The 21,137-nt window shown below is 49.9% G+C and overlaps 1 protein-coding gene across 17 annotated transcripts in view; it reads right to left on the reverse strand.

Annotated features, from left to right (window-relative positions):
• SPRING1 (SREBF pathway regulator in golgi 1) overlaps positions 1–21,137 on the reverse strand; it is a 319,961-nt gene that overhangs the window by 101,357 nt on the left and 197,467 nt on the right. Inside the window, exon 7 of one of the 17 annotated variants that reach the window (XM_082355756.1) lies at positions 1,421–1,950. The exons of 13 other annotated variants lie outside the window; for them this stretch is intronic. In XM_082355756.1, the coding sequence (XP_082211882.1) occupies positions 1,904–1,950 (47 nt within the window). In that variant the 3' untranslated portion in view covers positions 1,421–1,903. Of the gene's footprint in view, positions 1–1,420; positions 1,951–3,585; positions 3,628–9,293; positions 9,416–21,137 lie in introns of those variants that run through there. 3 more of the 17 variants (XM_082355764.1, XM_082355768.1, XM_082355750.1) reach the window with 3 other exon arrangements.

Below are 21,137 nucleotides of genomic sequence, written 5' to 3' on the forward strand. Positions count from 1 at the left end.
TGCATAGTCACATGGTTTCTCCCACCCGCGAAGGAACCAAGAACAGCCGTGCCTTGCTTCATTGCGCGTCGCAGATACCGCATTTTTAAACAAATAGAAGGTTTGTGGCAACCCTGTGTCAAGCAAGTCTATCGGCGCCATTTTTCCCACAGCACTTGCTCACTTCCTGTCTCTGTCACATTTTGGTAATTCTCGCTATATTTCAAACCTTGTTATTATTATATATCTATTATGGTGATCTATGATCAGTGATCTTTGATGTGACTAAAGGGAAAAGATTACAACTCACTGAAGGCTCAGATGATGATTAGCATTTTTTAACAGTAAAGTATTTTTTAGTTAAGGTATGCACATTGCACACTTAATAGACTACAGTGTAGTGTAAATGTAATTTTTATATACACTGGGAAACCAAAAAATTTATGTGACTCGCTTTATTTCAATATTCACCTTATTGTGGTGCTCTGGAACAAAACCCACAATACCTCAGAGGTCTGTACTACTGCATTACGCTTGCAAGGGAAGAGAACCAGAAACATTTGGCAAACAGTGCTAGTGACTCCCATGTATAACTGACTGCAAATAATGTATTGTTTATAACGTATTGATATGTAAGTAATAATTACAGTGGCATTTATGAGTGCTTCCTATGTACCATGGACTGAGCTAAATGCATCCTTTCATGAATTCTCACGGCAATCCTGGGGTGTAGGCATTATGATCGCTAATGATTCTCGTCTGTTATTTAGGATGCTTTAGGCTGCAAGTTACAGACAACACAACTTAGGCTCAAATGGCCTTAAACACTAAAAGTCATTATTTCACATAATAAGAAATCCGAGGAAGGGCACACGCTGGGTGTGATGCTGGTGGCTGCATGATATCCTCAAGGTCACCATTTCTTCCCACCTCAGACTTGACATCCTCAGGGTTGACTTCGTCTCAGGCTGCAGGATTTGCAATGTCACATTCAGACACCATGACTGGCCAGCATCACCTTCTTATGAGGGAGGAGGAGTTTTCCCAGAAGCCCCAGCAGACTTTCCCGCGTGTCTCCTTGGCTGTCATTGGATCACATAACCACTGGGGAACCAATCACAGCAAGAGAAATGGGAGCCCCATGCCTGACATCCTCACTTGGGTAGAACAGGTTTTGGGGAGGTGGGAGGGGTGGGGTTAAGCACGGTGAACAGATCCAGGGTTTGAACCCGGAGCTGCCTTCCTCTTGACCTCCTGGATATTCAGGAAAGCAGCCCTGGCAAGGGTGGTCCTGCAACCGCTAGCCCAGGCACTCTCCACTCCTGATTTCCTTTTTAGCCATGGTTTCCAGCACCTGGGCACCATCCTCCTTCAATCCCCCCTGCCCCCCACCCCGCAGCGTCCAGCCAACCAGTGACCCCGCACGTCCATTCCAATCAGCCAGCCCAGCTCAGAGCCAGCCAGAGAACTTTCTGTTCTGCTCTTGATCATGTGTCCACCCGCATCAGCCTTTCCTGACTGCCCGCAGGGCTGAGGCCTCTCAGAACTGCTCCTGTGCAGTCAGACATATCTGGCTGATCAGCAGTTCTGGGCGGAGGCCAGCAGGGGCAAGGGCCTTTTGGATCCCGTCTGTCCATATGCATCAGCTGTTCCGGGCCGGCGGCTCCAGCACCGTCGGGCAACACGGCTGGGCCTGGCCCCATCAGTGGAGGGGGCCATGAGATTAGCACCCTGCCTCTCTTGTTTGGGAGGCTGAAGCCTGAGATTGGGCTTGCGCGAAGGCGATGGACAATGGCGGTAAGGGTTTGGGAGAAGTGAGAGGAAGGATGTCAGAGGAAGAAAAAAAAAGAAGAGAGAGAGAGAAACACCAGGAGATTCTAAGACAGCAGAGACCTCATCTTGGTCCTGTTTGCATCCACAACACCTAGCAGAGCACCTGGTACCAAGCAGGGGAGAGTTGGTCCAACTGGCCTGCAAAACAGAAGAGAGAGACAAGATGCTGAGCGCGAGGAGGGGAGGGACGGGGAAAGAGACACAGAGAATAGAGCAGGGCAGGAAGGGGTGAGTACAACCCGTCTTGTTTGTCTTTCCATCCTTTCACTCTCACAGCCCCCGGTTTACTGTAGCTGCTCCACAAATGTTTATCTTGCTGAACCAAGCGAAGAGGAGGAGAGGGGACCCAGAGTCGGAGAGGAAAGAAGACAGAAGGAAGAAAAGCCTGGGGTAGGGGGCTCCGCGGGGAGAGACATTGAGAGAGGGAAAGGGGAGGGGAGGTTAGTAATCAGGAAAGAGAACAGGCAGGACCAGCCCAGCAAAGGAATTGGAAGCGAAGAGGTGAGGCAGGCGATGGGAGCTGGAGCAGCCTCAGCCCTTTGATGAAAATGCACATTAGCAAACGTGCTGGGATCTGACAAGTGCCAACAGGTCCATCGCAGAGTTAAAAAAGTGCCACATCTGTCAGGGTTTCAATTTTTAAGTCAGCACTTTCCTTCTCCTTCTCATGCTGGGATTCTGCATCTGTGGTCTTTCCCGCGCGTCTCCTGCAAGCATGTGGGGTTGTCGTGGAGCCCTCCGACTTCCAGGGAGGTTGGGAGGGTGGGGTGAGCATGCCCGGAGGCTCCATGTGTCTGGGGGGAGGGGGGGTGTGGTTGCCCCGATGGCAGCTGTTGCAGGGGTGTCCTGCGGAGGGAGGGCACGGGAATGCAGGTAAGGTTTTCAGCAGACACTGGGAGGACCCAAGGCAATGAACCTCTGTATGTACTGGGTTGAATAGGGTCCCCCCAAATTCATGTCCATTGGTAACCTCAGAGTGTGACCTTAGTTGGAAATATGGTCAAAGACCTGGAGATGAAATCATCCTGGGTTTATGTTGGGCCCTAAATCTGATGACTGGTGTCTTATAAGAAGAAGAGAGGATGCAGAGACAAAAAGAGAGGAAGGTGATGGGAAGACAGAGGCAGAGATCGGAGTGATGCAACCACAAGCCAAGGAATGCCAAGGATTGCCTGGAGCCACCAGAAGCTAAGACAGAGGCAGGGAACCGACTCTCCCCTAAAGCCTCCAAAAGGAACCAAAGCCTGCTGACACCCTGATTTTGGACTTCTGGCCTCCAGAACCATGAGAGAATCCTTTCTGTTGTTTTACACCACTGAGTTCCTGGTAACTTGTCACAGCAGCCCCAGGAGACTAATACAACCTCCTGGCCTTGGGGGACCCATTTTGCCTGCTCTTGGGTCTGACGGGATGATGGCACAACTGTTACAGATAAGGGAGGGTTCCCGGCCCTCAAACCTGGTCTTGTCCAATCTCCAGAGCTGGAGAGTGACTTGTTTTCTCACCACCTGGGAATCATGTTTATTCTCTCCTCTCCAAAACTCAGGTTCCTGCTCTGGCAGCTGAAGGATCTGTCTCTGTTGGCTGGGGCGGGGTGGGGGGCACTTTCATCCAGCTGTGTATGCAGGGGCTAAGGGAGGCTAAGGGAACCACCAGACCCCAGAGGACCCGGGTGCCGGAGAGGGGCTACCTCTGGGTGCTCTTTAAGCAAAAGCTATGACCTCTGATCATCCTGAGCTCCTATCCTGCGACTTCCAAGGTATGTGAGCTTACCTTGGTCTTGCCTTCAACTCTGGCCTTTGAAAACAACCTCATCTGTAAAACGAGAAAGAAAATCCCTACTTCGTGCGGTCATTGGGAGAATTAAAGAAGAAAACGTATAAGAAGAGCTTAGACAAGGCCTTAGTAAATGGTGATGAGAAAGATGAAGATCTTTCCAAGCCTGTTTCTGTCTGGGCCTGAATGGTTATAGTGGGCCATAAAGAAAGATGGCCCCTGCCCTTTAGTAATATTGGAAGACTGCCACAAATGTGTGAAATTATTAGAAAGCCATTAAAATACACAACAGTAGCAAGTGACTGGGATTTAGTGCAGCCTGGCTGGGATCAGGTCTGACAGGGGGTCACAGAGGCGGTAGGTAGAGGAGGATGACTAACTCATCCAAGTTTGCCTGGGACTTGCCCGGGTGAAGCACTGGATGTTCCACATCCTGGGCCAATGGGGACGGCTGGTCACTCTGTGTGGAGGAGGTAACTTCACACAGGCCTTGAAGGAATCATTCATTCATTCATTCATTCTCTGAACATTTGCTGAGACTCACCATAGGCCAGGCTCTTTGAGGCACTGGGCACACTGGACACAGCCCCTGCCTCCAGAGCACTCGCATACGCATACTTGCACGCACACACCTGTCATTCAAGAAAGCATCTCCTGAGTACCTACTGGGTGCCAGGCAATCAGGTGCAGTAACAGCAAAGATAAGTGATGTCGTTTCTGATCTCAAGATGCTCACATCTACTTGGGGAGAGGGTGGCAGGTAATTCCCTCCAGTGCGGGAAGGGCTGCTGCAGAATTTGGTGGCTGGAGAGGTCTCAGGAGAGAAAAGGGACTCCCAACCCTATTAGGGCAGTGTGGGGGGGTTTCAAGGAATCTTCTGGAAAGAGGTGGCGCTGAGAAGCGGCAGGAGCTGGTCAGAGGAATAGGGAAGGGTGTTGGGGCAAAAGGATCGGCCAGAACACAGGTAGCCAGGCAGAGGCCCACAGGAAGCACAAGTATGGTGCTTTGGTGCCGAGAGGAGGCTCGGGCCTGCAGCAAGGGGGTGTCAAGATGAAGATGGGCAAGGAAAGGGCAGGGGAAGGAGGGCGTCTGTTTTGCAAAGGCACAGAGCATGGAGCTCTCAGGACATGTGGACGGGTCTTGACTGAAGGGAGGTGTTTAGGGCCTGTACCCACTCTGGCTGGGGACGGGGCAGCTGCCCTGGCTGCTGGCGCAGAGCACTGTGGGAAGGTGCAGGGGAGGGAGGACATGCATGCTTGGCTTCAGGACCAACAACTGCTGCGAGAAACAAGCAGAAGAAAGAAAAGTCAGGACAGACTGGACACCATCCTATGCTTGGGCCCCAGTTTGGGGGATTGGACGGTGGCACTGCGTCTTCCTTGGAGTTTGGGTCAGAGATGCACATTGCCCCTACTTGTCCTATAATTGTTTCTGCCCAATGAATAAACCCGTGTTGAGCATCTTGGAGCTGGGCCTCATTACTGAGAAGACAAAACTGGATATTGCGAGGGAGAGCGAACTGAGGGTCTCACATTGGGGCTCGAGGGGGCGTGGGTGGCCAGGGAAGGTCTCCCTGAGCTGACCCCCAGTGATCCAGAAGTGCTAGTCTTGGGAAGATGCAGGGAGAGGAGGAGTCTTCCAGGCAGAGCGAACAACAAGTACAAATGCTCAGAGGTGGGAGCAAGCAGCAATATGCAAGGAACAGAGAAGCCAGGATGGATGGAGTGGGAGACTGGGGGACGTGGGAGGTGATGCAGGTACAGAAGTGGGCCAGGGTCAGATCAAGGCTGGCAGAAGTGAAAGATGAGTGAAAAGGCTCTCATTCTCATTGGACACTGAGGCCCAGACAAACAAGCTACCTCTTGTGACACAGCAGATTAGCATCAGAGCTGAGGTTAGGACCCAGGACCCCGACTTTCTGATTTCCTCTTGATCTGACCCTGTTTCCCCCTCTGGGGAGGTGAAGACAGTGACTCAGCTGGCGGTGTTGGAGGAGACCTTTCAAGGCTCTGCTGCCACCCGCAAAAAGGCTTGGCTCGTCAGGGCAGTGGGGCAGTGCCCCCAGAGCCCAAGAGCCAGCCTGTGCACTCTGCTGCACAGCCTTTATGTCTGCCCCTTAATCTCCAGGCCTTTCAATTTCCCGATCTCAGATAATTTTACAGACGTGGTGTGTGTGGCTGGCTGTAATAACCGTCTGTTGAATAAATGACCCCTTCTGTCTTGACTCACAGGTAGTTAAACCTCATGCTGAGAGCAAAGGTGAAGTAGCTGGGGCTGGGGGCTGGGGGTGGTTTGCTTTGCCAGTGACCTGCAGGCTGTCTTCACTCCTGGGGGCTTCAATTCGTCATTGATAGAACATGACTAACAATGTTTATTTAACTCCTTTGGTGTTTTGGAACTACTTAAGCAAAAATATTTGGCGTAAGAAACACTTCCTGAATTCTGTTGCTGGGTCCCCCTGGTCCAGCTCCCCACTTTTCCTCTGCGGAGCCACCTCTCCCCTGCCACCCCTATGCACAGTCCCTGGGCTTCAGGGATCATGTGACTCTGGACTGGCCAATCAGAACCCTGCATTTCCCGGACAAAGGGAGTGAATCAGAAATGGGCATGTGGCCCAATCAGAACCAATAGGACACAATGATTTTTGTTACAGCCTTTGGAAAAGGCTACTCACTCTCCTCTTCTGGACTCGAACCTGGGAAAATGTGACAGGAGCTGCTGGCAGCCATTTCATGGAAATTGAGAGTGGAAGCAATATGGAGTTCTGGTGACATTTGTACTCCTAGATCCAACAGTGCCTGAAGCGCACCTCTCCTCTAGGCTTTTCAGTTGTGTGCATCAAGAAATTCCTCATTTTGCTTAAATCAGCTTGAGTTGGGTTATTGCCTACTTGAAATCTAAAGAGTCCTGATATGATCATCATGTAGATTGGGGTCAGCAAACCATGGCTCATGGGCCAATTCCAATTTGCTGCCTACTTCCCCCCCTCCATTAAGGACTTTAGTGAGATATAATTTACATAAATTAATTCACCCATTTTAAATGTAAAGTTTGATATATTTTTGTGAATATACACAGTCATGCAACTGGCACCAAAATCAATTTTTGGAACATTTCTATCCACTCCCAAGATTTCCCTCTTGCCCCCTCTTTTTTTGACTTTATCAGTAAATGAAATTATTATTTTTTTTTTTTGGGCTACGCCGGGCGGGTCTTAGTTGCAGCACGCGGGATCTTTAGTTGCGGCATGCAAACTCTTAGTTGCAGCATGAATGTGGGATCTAGTTCCCTGACCAGGGATCAAACCTGGCCCCCCGCATTGGGAGCACAGAGTCTTGCCCACTGGACCACCAGGGAAGTCCCAGTAAATGAAATTTTTAATAGCAGCTTTACTGAGATATGATACACATACCATAAACGTCGCTCATTTAAAGTGTACAATTCAAAGGCTTTTAGTACAGTCACAGATAGGTGCAACCATCACCACAGTCAATTTTAGAATATTTTCATCACTTCAAAAAGAAACCCCATATCTTTTAGCCATCAGCATCCCCCCCTCCCCCGCCCCCAGCCCCTTGATTCTCCCCACTCCAGTCCTAAGCAACTACTAATCTACTTTCTGTCTCTATGGATTTACCCATTCCTGACACTTCAAATAAAAGGAATCATACAATAGGAGCATTTTGTGTCTGGCTTCTTTCACTTAGCATAATTCAAGGTTCATCTGTGTTGTAGCATGTATCAGATGTACTACATTGCTTTTTATAACCAAATAATATTCCACTGTATGGACAGGCCACATTTTGTTTATCTAGTCATCAGTTGATGGACATTTGGGTTGTTTCCACTTTTTGACTATTATGACTATTATTTCCTGACTATTTTGCTGCTGTGAACATTAGTGTATAAGTTTTTGTATAAACATATGTTTTCAGTTCTCTTGGGTATATACCTAGGAGTTGGATTGCTGAGTCATGTGATAACTCTATGTTTGACCCTTGAGGTACCATGTTTCCCAAAGTGCTATACCATTTGACATTCCCACCAGCAGTGTATGAGGATTCTGATTTCTCCACATCCTCAACAACTTTTCAATTATAGTCATCCTAGTGGGTGTAACGTGTTGTCACCTGTTTTTGTAAATAGCGTTTTATTGGAACACAGCCATGCTCATCTGTCATTTCCACATTGTCTATGGCTGATTTTATGCCACAAGGGCAGAATTGAACAGTTGAAAAAAGATGATGTGTCCTGCAAAGCGTAAAATATTTACTATCTCGCCTTTTACAGAAAAAGTTCACCAACCCCTGATTAAGACCCATCCTTCCACTTTTCTGTAACAGGAAACTTAGGCCCAGAGAAATTATATCTCTACCCTGGGGCACACAGCCAGGACTGGAATCTTTCTGGGCCTCAGTCCCTACATTTATAAATCGGGAAACAATATCGCAAGATGCGGTGAGAATTAAATAAAGCAAGGTCAGTAAAGTGCTTAGCCCAGGGGTAGATATTCATTAAATGTGACACTTCCCTAGAAGCTGAGGTGCCCGACACCTAGTCTAATGGTCCACCCACCCCCTAATTTCCCAAATAGATGCTTTTTCAACTGGTTAGCTGGACCCAGCTGAGTTACTAGTGTGTGAACTGACACTTCCTTACCCTGATCTGGAGAAGCCTAAATGTGCATCGGACATAAAAATTAGATTCATGCTTCTGGTAATATCACTCAGCATGAAGAATGGAGTCCTCTTTCCTCTCCCACATCCTTTCTTCTCTGCTGTCCCGTGGGTGTCTGGCACACCATTGCTCTTGCTGGCCTGCAAGCCGGCTCTCACAGCTCTGCAGCCTTCACTCCTTCCTAGCTCTGTGTCAGAAGGTCAGCCCTCTCTGGTCGCCATCGCCACCTCCTGCCTGCATGCAGCTATGTACCATGGAACAGGCCACCCTTCCGTGGTCGAGAACGTGGGCTCCATCTGAAGTCAGTCAGGTCAGGGGTGGGATCTGGCCCCAGGACCTCGGATGCTATTCAACCTCTCTTGGCCTCAGTTTCCTTATCTGCATAATGGGGACAGCTGTGTCCACCTCTTAGGGCTTCCCTGAATATTAAAAGAGCTGAATGTATGAGAAGTCCAAAGTACAGTGCCTGACAGGGTTTAATAAATGTGTTCTTGGAAAAGTAGGGGTAGAAAACAGCAACTATGTTGCAGCTATGCAAAGCCCTTTCTGTACGTTCTTCCCATTTCACAGTGGGGATGGGGGCTCAGAGACATGAAGTGTGCTCCCCAAGTTTACAAAACAAGTGAGGGGCAGAGTTCTGTCCCTAACTTCCTGTGCCACCTCAGGCCAGGCCTTTCCCCTTTCTGGGCCTCATGTCCCCATCTGTCCCCATCATTGGACTGATGATCTAGAAGTCCTCATCCCGTTCTAGGTCTAGGGTCCTAGCTCCCTCAGGGTCCATCTCCTGGGAGGGAGGAATGGCTTACCCCTCTGTTGCTCATCTGGCCTCCTGACCAGCAGGCAGTGCCCACATCTGTCCCACTTGCTGCCCTCCCTTCCCCTGCCCCTCCTTCTCTCGTTTCTGCGGCTTAAGAGCATCACCTGACTCAGCCAGGGAGAGCGGGTTTGGGGTCCTACAGGTGTTTCTACTCCTGGCTAATTTGTTTTCACCAAGTGCCAGTCTGACAGGTCTGCAAACCTCTCTTTGAGTTGGAAATGGGGGTTTACTGGCACTGCTGCAGCAGGGTCCAGAAAGAATCTTTACTCAACTCAGATTCACGAAATGACTCCTCTTTACCAGCCCTCTCATGCGAGTCAGCTGTCCAGGATGCTGTAAAATATGTAGGAAGAGACCCCTGATGGGAACTTCAATCTTGACAGTCACTCTCCCTGGAGCTGCTGTCTCTGCCCACTTCCTGCCACCTGTTCCCACTCTTCACGGCTGACTCTTTCTCCTCCTTCAGGTCTTGTCTAAAATGTCACCTCCTCAGAGAGGTCCTCCCAGATTGCTGGTCTAAGTAGCCTCCTCCCTCCATTCCTCTCATCCTCATTTCCTGTTTGCTTCCTTCGGCACACTTAATCCAAGACAATTTTACACATTCCTGTTGATTTATCTGCATACTTGTTGAGTATTCCAGGTTCTGGGAGGGGGGGGGTGGAGGGGGCAGCAGGGCCCGTATCTGGGTTTTTCATCAATCTATAATAACCCAGCTCTGTCAGTGCCTAGCACATAGTAGGCGCTCAATGCCTTTTGGGTGAATGAATGAAAACCTTGTTTGGAGCAGTGAGGGAAGCCCGGGAAGCTGCTCTTTGGCAGTGAGAACATGCTGAGCCAGAGGGTCCTCCTGCAGGGGGCTGACTTCATCGCCAAACTTGTCCAGAGGCTACAGGGCTGCACGGAGGGTACTGTGTGTACAACTATTTTCACAGCTTTTCAGACTTCCGAACACGCTGCCTTCCCAAGAAAACACATTACACAGAGCCTCCCCACCCCCTCCTGCTCAGCCAGCCAGTGTCCCAAGGATCAGCCCTTTGTTTATGATAATAAAGCAGGGCCATGGCAACGCACTGTGATGTCATGGGAGTGTGAGGTCATAAATCCTTCCAGAGGAAGAACAGGATGGAGTGGACACAATGGATTCCGAGCCTCCCCTGGCCTGGCTGGGGCTGTTGCTAGATACGTTTTTCTTATACCGAGTGGCTCATTTCTTTTTCTTTTTTCTGTTTTTTTTCTTTCTCTCTCTTTTTTTTTAATCCCCCCCCAAATTAAAATAAATAAATAAAGTTTTAAAAGACTCTGAGTGGAAAGATTTGTCCCAGGAATTTCCTGTTGGCTAATGTCCAGTTAGCAGGGAACACCAGCAGTAATGTGAACAATGCTTGCTCCTCCGGGAAAACTTCCCCAATTCCCCAGTTTCATGGCTGAAACAGGGCAGAGCCTTGGAGAGTTACTGGGCTCAGGACCACGGGGTTTGCAAGGAAATCTTTCTCTTGCTCACTTTCTCCATCTTCCCTTCCACTCAATCCTTCTCTCTCTGGCTCCTTCTCGGTCTGTTTCTCTTTTCGCTAACCTCAATCTGTCCTACCTTCTCTTAGTCTGGTTTCCTCTCTCTCTGTTTCCCCCACGACTCTCAGTATGTCTCCCTCCATCTCAGTCTCCATCTCTCAGTCTCGGTCTGTGTTTTTCTTTCTTGGGGGTTCTTTCTCCTGCTGAGTTTGTCTCTCCCAGTCTCTCTTGGTCAGCCTCACTGTTTTGCTTTTTTGTTTTTTTGACCGCACCACGCGGCATGTGGGGTCTTAGTTCCCCGACCAGGGATCGAACCTGCGCCCCCTGCATTGGAAGTGTGGAGTCTTAGCCACTGGACTGCCAGGGAAGTCCCCCAGCCTCACTGTTTTTGACTCGCTGTCGATGTCTCTCTCTCTTGCTCACTTTCCTCTTGTCCTTCTCCTGTGCTCATGTTACTATAACAAATCAACATTTCTGACTCAGAGGACTGAAGGGGAGGCCCGCTGCCCAGGCTTTGTGATCTGCAAGCTGAGCGGCGAGGGGTCCAGGTTTCTGGCAGGGGGCTCCAAGTGGCAAGAGGCGCATGGATGCGGGACATCTGCACCCACTCAAGGAATTTGTTGGGCCTGTGACTTGGGAGCTGCACGCGCAACTGGAGAGAGCGTAGCCCGCAGTCTGCCAGGGCCTGTAGGCCTTTTGGCGACATACACCTCCCCCAGCCAGCCCCTTCTCTGATGCTCATTTGGTGAGGGAGGGAGAGGATGCGAGGCAGCAGGGAGACTCTTCCAGTCGCTGGCCACCCCAGGGCCCTTGTCCTGCCCAGAGCCTCCTTCTGACAACCCATACTGTGTGCTGCAACAGCCCCCATCATATTTCACCTAAACTCAGGTTTTTCCACCTCAAACCTATTGACATGTGGGCTGGATAATTCTTTGGTGAGGGCTGTCCTATGCACTGTAGGATATTTAACGGCATCCCTGGCCTCTACCCACTAGATGCCAGTAGCACCCCTCCTCCCAAATTGTGACAACCAAAAATGTCACCAGACATGGCCAAATGTCCCCTGGGGTGGGGTAAATAAATCACCCCGGTTGAGACTCGCGGTTCTAAACCATCTCTGCGCCTTTCCTTCTACCCGAATTCCTCACTCTCATCTTTTCCCTTGCTAAAATCATCCACGGCGCCCTATTATAATTATTATTACTATTACTATTTACTATTACTACCATAGCAAACATCTATCTGGGACTGTCTACGTGGCCAGGAACTGGGCTAAGTGCTTCGTATATGTATGAACTAACTCCCCAGCACCTATCTCACAGGGCTGGTGAGGTTGGTCATGATAAAGCAACGCCCCTTAGCCCAGGGCTAAGCCAGTAGTTATCGTCATTATTGCTACTGCATGTGGGTCTTAGTTTCCCTAAGCCCTTTCATGCCTCTGTGCTTTTGCACCTGCCCTTCCCTCTACTTGCACGGACCTCGCCCCCTTTCTCCACCTGGCACTCTCCCCCTCTTCCCCCAGGACCTGGTTCTGATCTGATTGGTTCTCTAAAGACTTTCCTCAGGGCCTGGAGCACCCTTGGGCTCCTCCATTGGAGGCTCTTATCTCTTTTTCAGCAGTTCCCATAGTGGACCCCTGCCCCCCCTCCCCCGCAAGCTGGGAGCTGGGGGTTGGGGCAGAGGCGATGGCTTACTCATCTCTGTGTGCTGGTGGCAGATGAGGTTGGGGCTTGGCGACCACTGAAAGTTCTGACGAGAGTAGGTCAAGTACCTTGGGTGGGAAGCCTATGATAGGGGCAGAAAAAAGAGGAGCCGGCCCAGCTCCAATTCTCCTCTCCCCATCTTGCTCCACACGGTCCAGCCGCCCTCTCTTACTGACTCCAGAGGCGGCCACGTGAACCAGGCCTGCCCAATTAGGGGACGTCCCGCCCCCCAGCCACAATAATTGGCTCATGGATGGGCACATGACTCAACTTGGTCCAATGACATTTTTTGGAACAAAGAAGACTTAAAGGCAAACCTGAGGGTCCCTGCAGCCTTCATGGCACCTGGAGGGGAATCCAAACTGAGAGAGACAGGACTGAAAGATGGAGCGAGAGCCCGGATGTCACTATTTGAAGCCCTGGGGCAGGTGATGCCTGAAGTTTCCACCTTGAACTCCCCACTTCCGGGACTAAAAATTTGCCTATTTCCTTGAAGCTGTTTGGAGTGAACTGTCTGTCCCTTTATGTCACACCCCCTGACTTCCAAACCAGTGCCCTCTGGGCTTCAGTGCCTCCTACAGTGCTCTTCCAAGTCCTCCTTGCTAGAGAGCCCTTCATGCTTATGATCTCAAACCCAAGAGCTCCAAAATTGATGAGGGACACCTGGGGGTCCCCTTAGCTGTGCACGCTTTTTGCTGCCTGCCCTCCCTCAGCAAACTCAAGGGGTTACTTAGATCAGGAACTGAAAACACATCCGCGGGTCCCCAGGGAGGAAGAGGGGACTGCCGAGTGGCTCTCACCTTGAGGTCTGTCTGCTCAGTGTCAGATCAAGACATGAGGCCTCCCCACAGAACAACGGCAGGCCGGGCGCGGGGGCGAGCTCACCTGGCCCACAGCTGCACGCCTCCCCGTGAGAGATGCACAGGGCGCTCCGACTTCCGCCACAGCCCCACCGTCTCCATGCACAGCCCTGGCTCCCCAACCCCACCCCCCACCCCTAGAGCTTGGGCAAAGGCAACTCACTGAGAAGTGAGCCGTGGAGGACGGGTGGGGGGGGCAGGGCCCCAAAGTCACTGATGTGGATGCAACTGCACCTTCCAAAATGAACCACAGATGGGCAAGTGTGCTCATGTGTGTGCGAGCCCAGTGCGTGAACTACCGTGCATAGCATGCCGCAGATCGCACGTTCATACTAACAGCATGGTTTGGACGCGCTAGAGACATGCCCGCATGCGCACGTGCACACATGCCTCTTGTGTTAAGCGCTTTCAAGCACCGCTCCACGCAGGATTCTGAAATCCTAAACCGGGAACAGACATGGGGCATGGTGCTGTTGGGCAGTGAGTGTAGGTAAAAACCAACAGACAGCCCTTCACGGTACCCAAGGTGTCCTCCACGCTGTCCAAATGTAACCATCCCCCGGTATCTGGGGTTCTGGAAAGCACCCCAAACTCAGTTGCTTTCCTACCACTTCCCACCCTCAGGCCCAGATGGTGCCCGCAATACAATCGAGGTATAACCCCCCTCAAGGCTGCGAGCCATGGAATAAATTTCGAGCCATGCTATAAACTGTGCTTTTGGATGTCATTGAGCGCTCCCGTGCCAATGACATCACTGTTTCCATGGCAACTAATGTAATTAACATGAGAGAAAGTGCAAGGAGAAAGAGAAAGGAAAGAGGGAAAACACCAAGTCTAACCCCAAACAGAGCAAATTACACGGTGCGGGAGAGGGAGGGGGAGTGAGGGGTCTATAAAATGTTTTACTGCCACTTGTTAGAAAGGCCCGACATAACTCTGTTCATGGCTGCAGGGGTAATGAGATCATGTGCAAACTGTATCTCTCGCAAAATACAGAAAGGGCTTTGTCGCCTTCACAGTTTATGGAGTTGAAACAGAGGGGCCTGCTCCAGGTGAAGCAGGAACACCTCCACCTCCCTCCCTGTTCAAGGTTCTTATTAAGCCAGAGTCTACTCCACCCAGGGCCCAGAGGGACTTAAACAGACGGCGGGTTTGGCCCTCTGGGCATTCACATCCTCAAACAAGCGGCAGGGACACATTGAAATATATCCAAGTGTGAAGCAGAAATGGGCAAAATGATGCAGCAAACACTTACACTTGGCTGTATATGGTGACGACACCTCATATCCAAGTCACACTTTCCCGCACCTAAGAGACCCGCGTGCATTATCTTGATCAAGCTTAGTCCTAGGCACCTCATGTTTTATACCCATTCTACAGATGAGCACATCAAGGCTCAGAGAGGAAAGCACACTTGGCTGAGTTGGCTGAGTCTAGAACCCAGCTCTGTCCAACTCCTGGCACAGCAATCTCTCTACCATCTCAGGGTCTTCCCAACCGTTCCACAGCTGTCAGCCAACTCTGGGTGGGGCTGGAAGAAACCCCTAGTCCAACCCTGGCTTTCATGCTGTGTGCAGAATAAGTAAAGTCATTCTTCCTCACTGCGCCTCAGTTCCTCCAGTTATCCATTACTTGGTGACATTGGGCCTTGCATGGCCCAGAAGGGCTGTGCCCTCTGGGTCCGTGGCCGGCCTCAGGTCAGAGTCAGCTGGGCCCACAAAAATGCCACCTGCAGGGCTCCATCCCATGGAGAGGTGGGGTTCCTCAGAAAGATTTGGGGTACAGTGCGGGGTGGGGACACTAAGGACAGTGAGGGCAGGACTGGCTATGTGTGGAGCCCAGTGCAAACTGAAAATGTGGGGCTCTTGTTCAAAAGAGAGGAACAGGGCTGTTAAAAAGCTTTTTCCTTCTCTCTTGACCTGAGTGTTTTTATTAGATATTCAATGTTGTGCTCTCTCGGGCATGGAGATACTTGGGGGCGAGTGCAGACCCGGGTGCCCAGGGCCCTGCCATGACTTGGCATGCACGCATGCGTGGCCCACTGGCTGCTGGATCCCCTCCCACCAGCCACCGGTCTAACTTGCTGTTCCCTGGGTAGGGTGGGGAAACTGACCAGGACATTTTCCCTTCCCACAGGCCCGTCACCCCAGTCCTGGTGGGCAGGTGACCCCACAGGTATTGCAGTCTCCGTGCCAGACACTGCTTAGCACCTGAACAGGAGTGTGCAATAGGCTTGCCCCCTCTGAGTTGCCTGCTGAATGCACCATGGCGCTGCCAGTCTAGGGTAGAGTTGGTTGCCACTCTGTCCCCGCTCTGAGATGCCACAGGACACCCACGCCCAACCCCCAACTCTGCCTGTACTGCCCATAGTCCTGCCAGGGACAGGGTGGCAGCAGTCACTGGGTGGGGCTGGGGAGCAGGCAGAGAGAATCCATTCTGGGGAGATGGGAAGGCAGCAGGATCAAGACCCCAAGGTCAAGGCTCTAAGCCCTCTGTGCATGTTGCATTGTCCCATCAACTTCCACTTACAAAAGAAATCCAAAGATAAATGTATTAAGAATTTCAAGATGGTGACAGCACAGCCTCAATCCCCAAGTGCGTGCCCTGTGGGATGGCACCTGTCGCCTGCCCATGCAGCCGGCCCCAACCATGAGTCTTGTCAGCTGTGATTATAAGTAAGATTTCATATGGTGGAAACAAAGAAAGATTCCCTAGCTAGAAAGAATGTGAATTGTAAATGATAAAAAGATAACCCCCAGGAGGAAAAAGAGTAACTTTACAGGACAGAAACCTGACAAACACTACCTCAGCCAGGTGATCAAGGTCAACATCAAGTGTAAATCAAGTTGATAGTGTGTACTCTTTATGTGATGTGAGAAGCATGGCACTTTACCTCTGTGGTCTTCCTCCCTAATACCTATGACCCCGGTCTAATCAAGAGAAAAACATCAGACAAATTTTAATGGGGGGGCGGGGCATCCAGCAAAATCCCTGACCAGTGCTCCTCAAAACTGCCACAGTCATCAGAAACAAGGAAAGTCTGAGAAACTGCCACAGACCAGAGGAGGCTAAGGAAACACAATGACTAAATGTAATGTAGTATCCCGGATGGGATCCTGGGACAGAGAGTGGACCTTAGGGAAAAGCTAAGGAAATCTGAATAATAAAGTATGGGTTTTAATTAATAATAATGTATTAATATTCATTCATTCATTGTGACAAATGTACCAGACTAATGTAAGATATTAATTATAGGGGAAACTGGGTATAGGGTATACAGGAACTCTTGGTATTATCTTCATAATTCTTCCAAAAATATAAGCTGTTCTAAAAAATGAAGTCTATTAAAAAAAGATACTCCCCCAAACCCCTTCCCCAAATCCCCCTGACCTATTTCAAGGCCTTCCTGGTATAGATGAAGGCAGTACAGTGAAGTGGTCACAATCATGGGCTCTGGAGGCAGGAAATCTGGGTTCAAATTCTGGCTCTGCCACTCTGCTGTGTGACCTGGGCAACTGACTTCACCTCTCTGAGCCTTAGTTTCCTCGTGTGTCAAAAGAGAGTGAGAGTAACAGGGATCAAAGTGGGAACTTCAGGTGAAGCTCAAAGTATGAAACCTGGCCAGGCTAGTGGTGCTGCACCCAGGGGTGGGGACCCATCTATGGATACGAACTAGCCAAGTCTTTTCCATCCACATTGGAGCAACCCTGGGACAGAACATGTCTTCTGAACATATCCACATACAGAAACGGCTTGATTTACCTGATGGCCCTATTGAGTCAAGGTGACTCTTAACTGGAAATGCCAGTTTACACCTGGTCACTGGGTTGTATCACTGGACTTCAGAAAAGATGGTATGATTGCAATCTCTCTCTATGATGAAGCCACATTCAAAGAGGAAGGTGGGTAAATCCAGCCCGAGGGACTGAAGTATTGAGGGGAGTTCCTCTCCTCCCCTCCCCATCTATGAACTCTTGACGATAATGTTGCTCACACTCAAGGTTGTCGTGAGGACTAAATGAGACAGTGCATATAGACAGCAGAGACCAGAGGCCTGGCAGAGGGCAAGCACTCAGCTGATATGAACTATTATTTACTGGCCTCCAACTAGGAGCTATGCCAGACTTGATGTTATTATCCCCATTTCACAGATGAGGAGACTGAGGCTCAGGGAGGATAAAGGACTTAGTCAAGGTCAAATAGGGGGTGGGTGGGGGACTCAGTGGTGTCCTTTTGAAGGATGGGCATCCTTTCCTAATTCCCACAGTGGTGATGGATGGACCAGCAGCAGCTCTGTGAGCAGAGAGGGGATTCAAACTCACACTTACGTTTCTCCAGAGACTGAACTCTGAGCTGGATTATTCTGTAGTAAGGGAGCAGCTCTACCTTCTGTATTTTCTATGTCCTCGGAACAATTTACTAAATCATATCCTTGGAGCTGCCCAGGGAAGAGGAGCTATTCAAATCCAAGGTGATAATTTTCCTTTGCATGCACAGTACAAGGTCTGCTGTTTGGGGCATTTGTACAAGGTGTGCAAACACTGCCGGCTGTAAATATTAATGTTGAGAATCATAGCTGGGCCATTATCAGCAAGTTGACTCACAGGTGGCCATCTGAAGGATGCAAAAGGCACCACTTGGCCCCAGCCGTCTCTGCCGCTGCCTTCCCTCTGGCTGGCCTGCCGTGGCCTGAACTTCCTATATTTGACCTTCATGGGCTCCGAGGCAGCCTGTTTCTGACTCCTGCAGGCTGCTGTGAAAATACGTTTCCTAGGAAGGACTCCGGCGCCAACCTTGCAGGCAGCTGGGATTGTTTTAAAAAGTTGCCCCGCCCACATTCCAAATTTGGAACCCAAAGGCTGGCAAGCTCCAGGCTTGGCCAGAGTGTTGTACTTCCCTTGCCCTCCACCGGAAAGTACTTTGTGCAATTATAGAACCCCAGAGGAAGAGAAGGAATTGTTACTCCGTTTGTGTTGGTTGGTGCTGCCTCCTTGATCACGTGTCTCAACTTCCCTGCCCCCCACCCCATAGCATCTGCCTCATAAACATTTTCAAGTCACCATGGGAATAGCGCCCATCCATTTCTCAGAGGCTCTTCCTGCACCCCCCTTTCCCATACATTTCCCCCAGCGCCCGGGTCAGATCTCTGGCCCCTGGAAGACCTCGGTGACAAGTGCACTTCGCTAGGGCACACTGGGGATGGGGACAGGGAGGGAACTTTGGTGGTTGTGGGGCCGCCAGATAACTTTGAAGGATGGAGGGGGGCATAAAGTTAGGGGCACATCCCCATTGAATCTTGGCCAGGATGGTTTTTCCCAGGGCTGCCTTTATTGACTTCTATAACATAGCAGGACCTCTACTGGGCACTGTATGTGCCATACGTTTCTTGGTAATATGGGAGGATTAAATAACGATGCATGGAAAGCATTAGCACCTTGCCTGGTACATGTTGCTGTTGTTGTTGTTTTGGTTAAAAATGTATGCACTAATTTATGCCAGAATGTGTCCTTTCCTCTCAATGCTCACCATCACCCACAAACATTTACAAAGCCCCCATCTGGTACAAACCTATCATGTACCAGATGCAGCGGGTAACACACATCTGTGGATGGGAACTTACTGACTGCTTACGTAGGTACCAGGCACTTTACCTGCGTTGCTTTGCTTAACTCCCCAAGAACCCTAACAGGGAGACAGAATGACCCCTACTTTATAGATTCGGAAACTGAGGTGCAGAGATGTTAATGTTTCTTGCCTAAAGGCAGAGCTGTGAGACCAGAGCCCACGGGCTTTCCTCTGTGGCACAGCGTCCTCGTGCAGAAACACAGTCCCTGCCTTCATGAAGCCATGGTCTGCGGTGGAGCAGAGAAATGAACATGTGGAAAAAGAATCACAGGTCGGAGTCAGTGGCCCAAGTGAGCACCTGTACGGGCCACGTGAGCCCAGCAGAGGCAGACTTCACTGGGAACAGAAGGCTTTCAGGAGGCACTGCCAAGCAGACGCGGGAGGATTTTGGTAGAAGCGAGTAGACAGGACACAAAGAAAAAACTGGGAGAATTCAGGTTATCAGTTGGGCTTGGGGGTAAGAGGTGAGAGAGAGAGGTAACTCTGATGGAGGACCAATTGCAAAGCCCTTACTAACTAAACGAACAAGCTCAGACTTTGTTCTGCAGGCAATGGGAAACCTTGTTTGTTTTTAAGGAAGACAGTGATTAAACAAACAAACAAACAAACAAAAAAACAGTGCCTTGGGAAAATCTATCCAGTTGTACATCATCACGGTATGTACAAATACTTCTACTACTACCTTTCATCAGTGCATTTCTTTCTTTATCAGTCACGCACTGTGCTAAGCCTGTTAATGACTTATTTTACTGTCCAAATGGCACTTTGTGAGAGGTTTTATAATCACCCCCATTTTCCAGTGTCCATCCCTCCATTTCCAGATGTTGGGGTAGGGTGAAAGTATTCTGCATTGTGGGATAGATGTGAATTGTGCGAGTCCAGAGTGCGTAGTGGGTTTAATAGTGTCCCCCCCCAAATTCATGTCTACCTGGCATCTCAGAATGTGACCTTATTTGGAAATAGAATCTTTGCAGATGTAATTAGTTAAGGATCTCAAGATTAAATCATCCTAGGTTTACGGCGGGCCCTAAATCCAATGAGTGGCGTCTTATAAAAGAGGAGAGGACACAGAGACAAAAGGAGAGGAAGGCGATGTGACTATGGAGGCAGACTGGAGTGACGTGGTGACAAGACAGGGAGCGCCAAGGACTGCTGGCAGCCACCAGAAGCTACGAGAGAGATGTGGAACAGATTCTCCCTCAGAGCCTCCAGAAGGAACCCATCCTACTGACACCTTGATTTCAGACTTCTGGCCTCCAGAACTATGAGAGAATACATTTCTATTGTTTTAAGCCACCCAACTTGTGGCAGTTTGTTATGGGAGCTCTAGGAAAGTAATACATATTTTGTTATGAGTGAGAAGACCTGGCTTTCTCTGCTTTGGTCTGACAGAGCGGAAGAGGGGACGGTGGACTGGACCCCAGTTAGAAAGCCTGCTGTGGTTGAGAGTGGCAAACAGGGCTTCGTCCACAGGAATATGTGCTCAGGGCTGTGCACGGTGCCCGGCACACAGAAGGGGCTGCAGGTATGCCTGCAAGAATGGGAACTGTCCGCCCTACTAGGTGCTGATCTATGAATGGGCATGTGACCACCTTGGAGACGGATTGAGTGAAAGGAGGGAAGTGAGAGAAGATAAGGGGTCTGGGTCAAGGTTTGGGGGCCAGAAGAAAAGCAGAGACTGCCCCTCTTCTATTTCCTTCAGCCATCAGACAGGGCTTGGCTAATTTGGAGGCTACGACCTCCATCACACATTTCAGAGGAATTTAAACCCGCCTCTTTCTCCAGCCCAGAGAACTAAGATAATCGGATTCCCAAACCCTCATCATTCACCAGAAGCATCCACACAACTCTCACAGCAAAGAGTCCTAAATGGTCCCTGTGACTCTGAAAGGCCAGAAAGCATATTTGACTTTTTTTTTTTTTTATAATTCTCATCTCTCAGCATAAGGAGAGATAGCAGATAGTTTTCAGATAGGCTGATTTTTTTTAATCAAAAGGAAATTAGAGAATAGGGAATGATGTCTATTTCTTATGGGGATAGTGGGAGCCTTATTCCTTGCTTGCCTTAAAATAGCCCGACAGAACGCAGCATTTGCATTATGCTCAGGGTCAGCTGCTCTGGGGACCACGGCCCAGCCTTGCCTGGAGTAGGGAGCAAGGGGCGAGTTTCGAGATTTACTGCATTAATGCTTCTCCAGTTTCTGTGGAGTAGCCACTGGAGAGAGGCTTGGCTGCGGATGTAGTGAAAGAAACACATGCAGAAACACAGTATCAATAACTAAATATAACTCACATCTGAAATGCCTTTCACTGCACCCAGAGTGCTTTTCAGATATATTATCTCATTAAATCCATACA

Source organism: Balaenoptera borealis (assembly GCF_965194805.1).
Source record: "Balaenoptera borealis genome assembly, chromosome: 14".
Classification (NCBI taxonomy): Eukaryota; Metazoa; Chordata; class Mammalia; order Artiodactyla; family Balaenopteridae; genus Balaenoptera; species Balaenoptera borealis.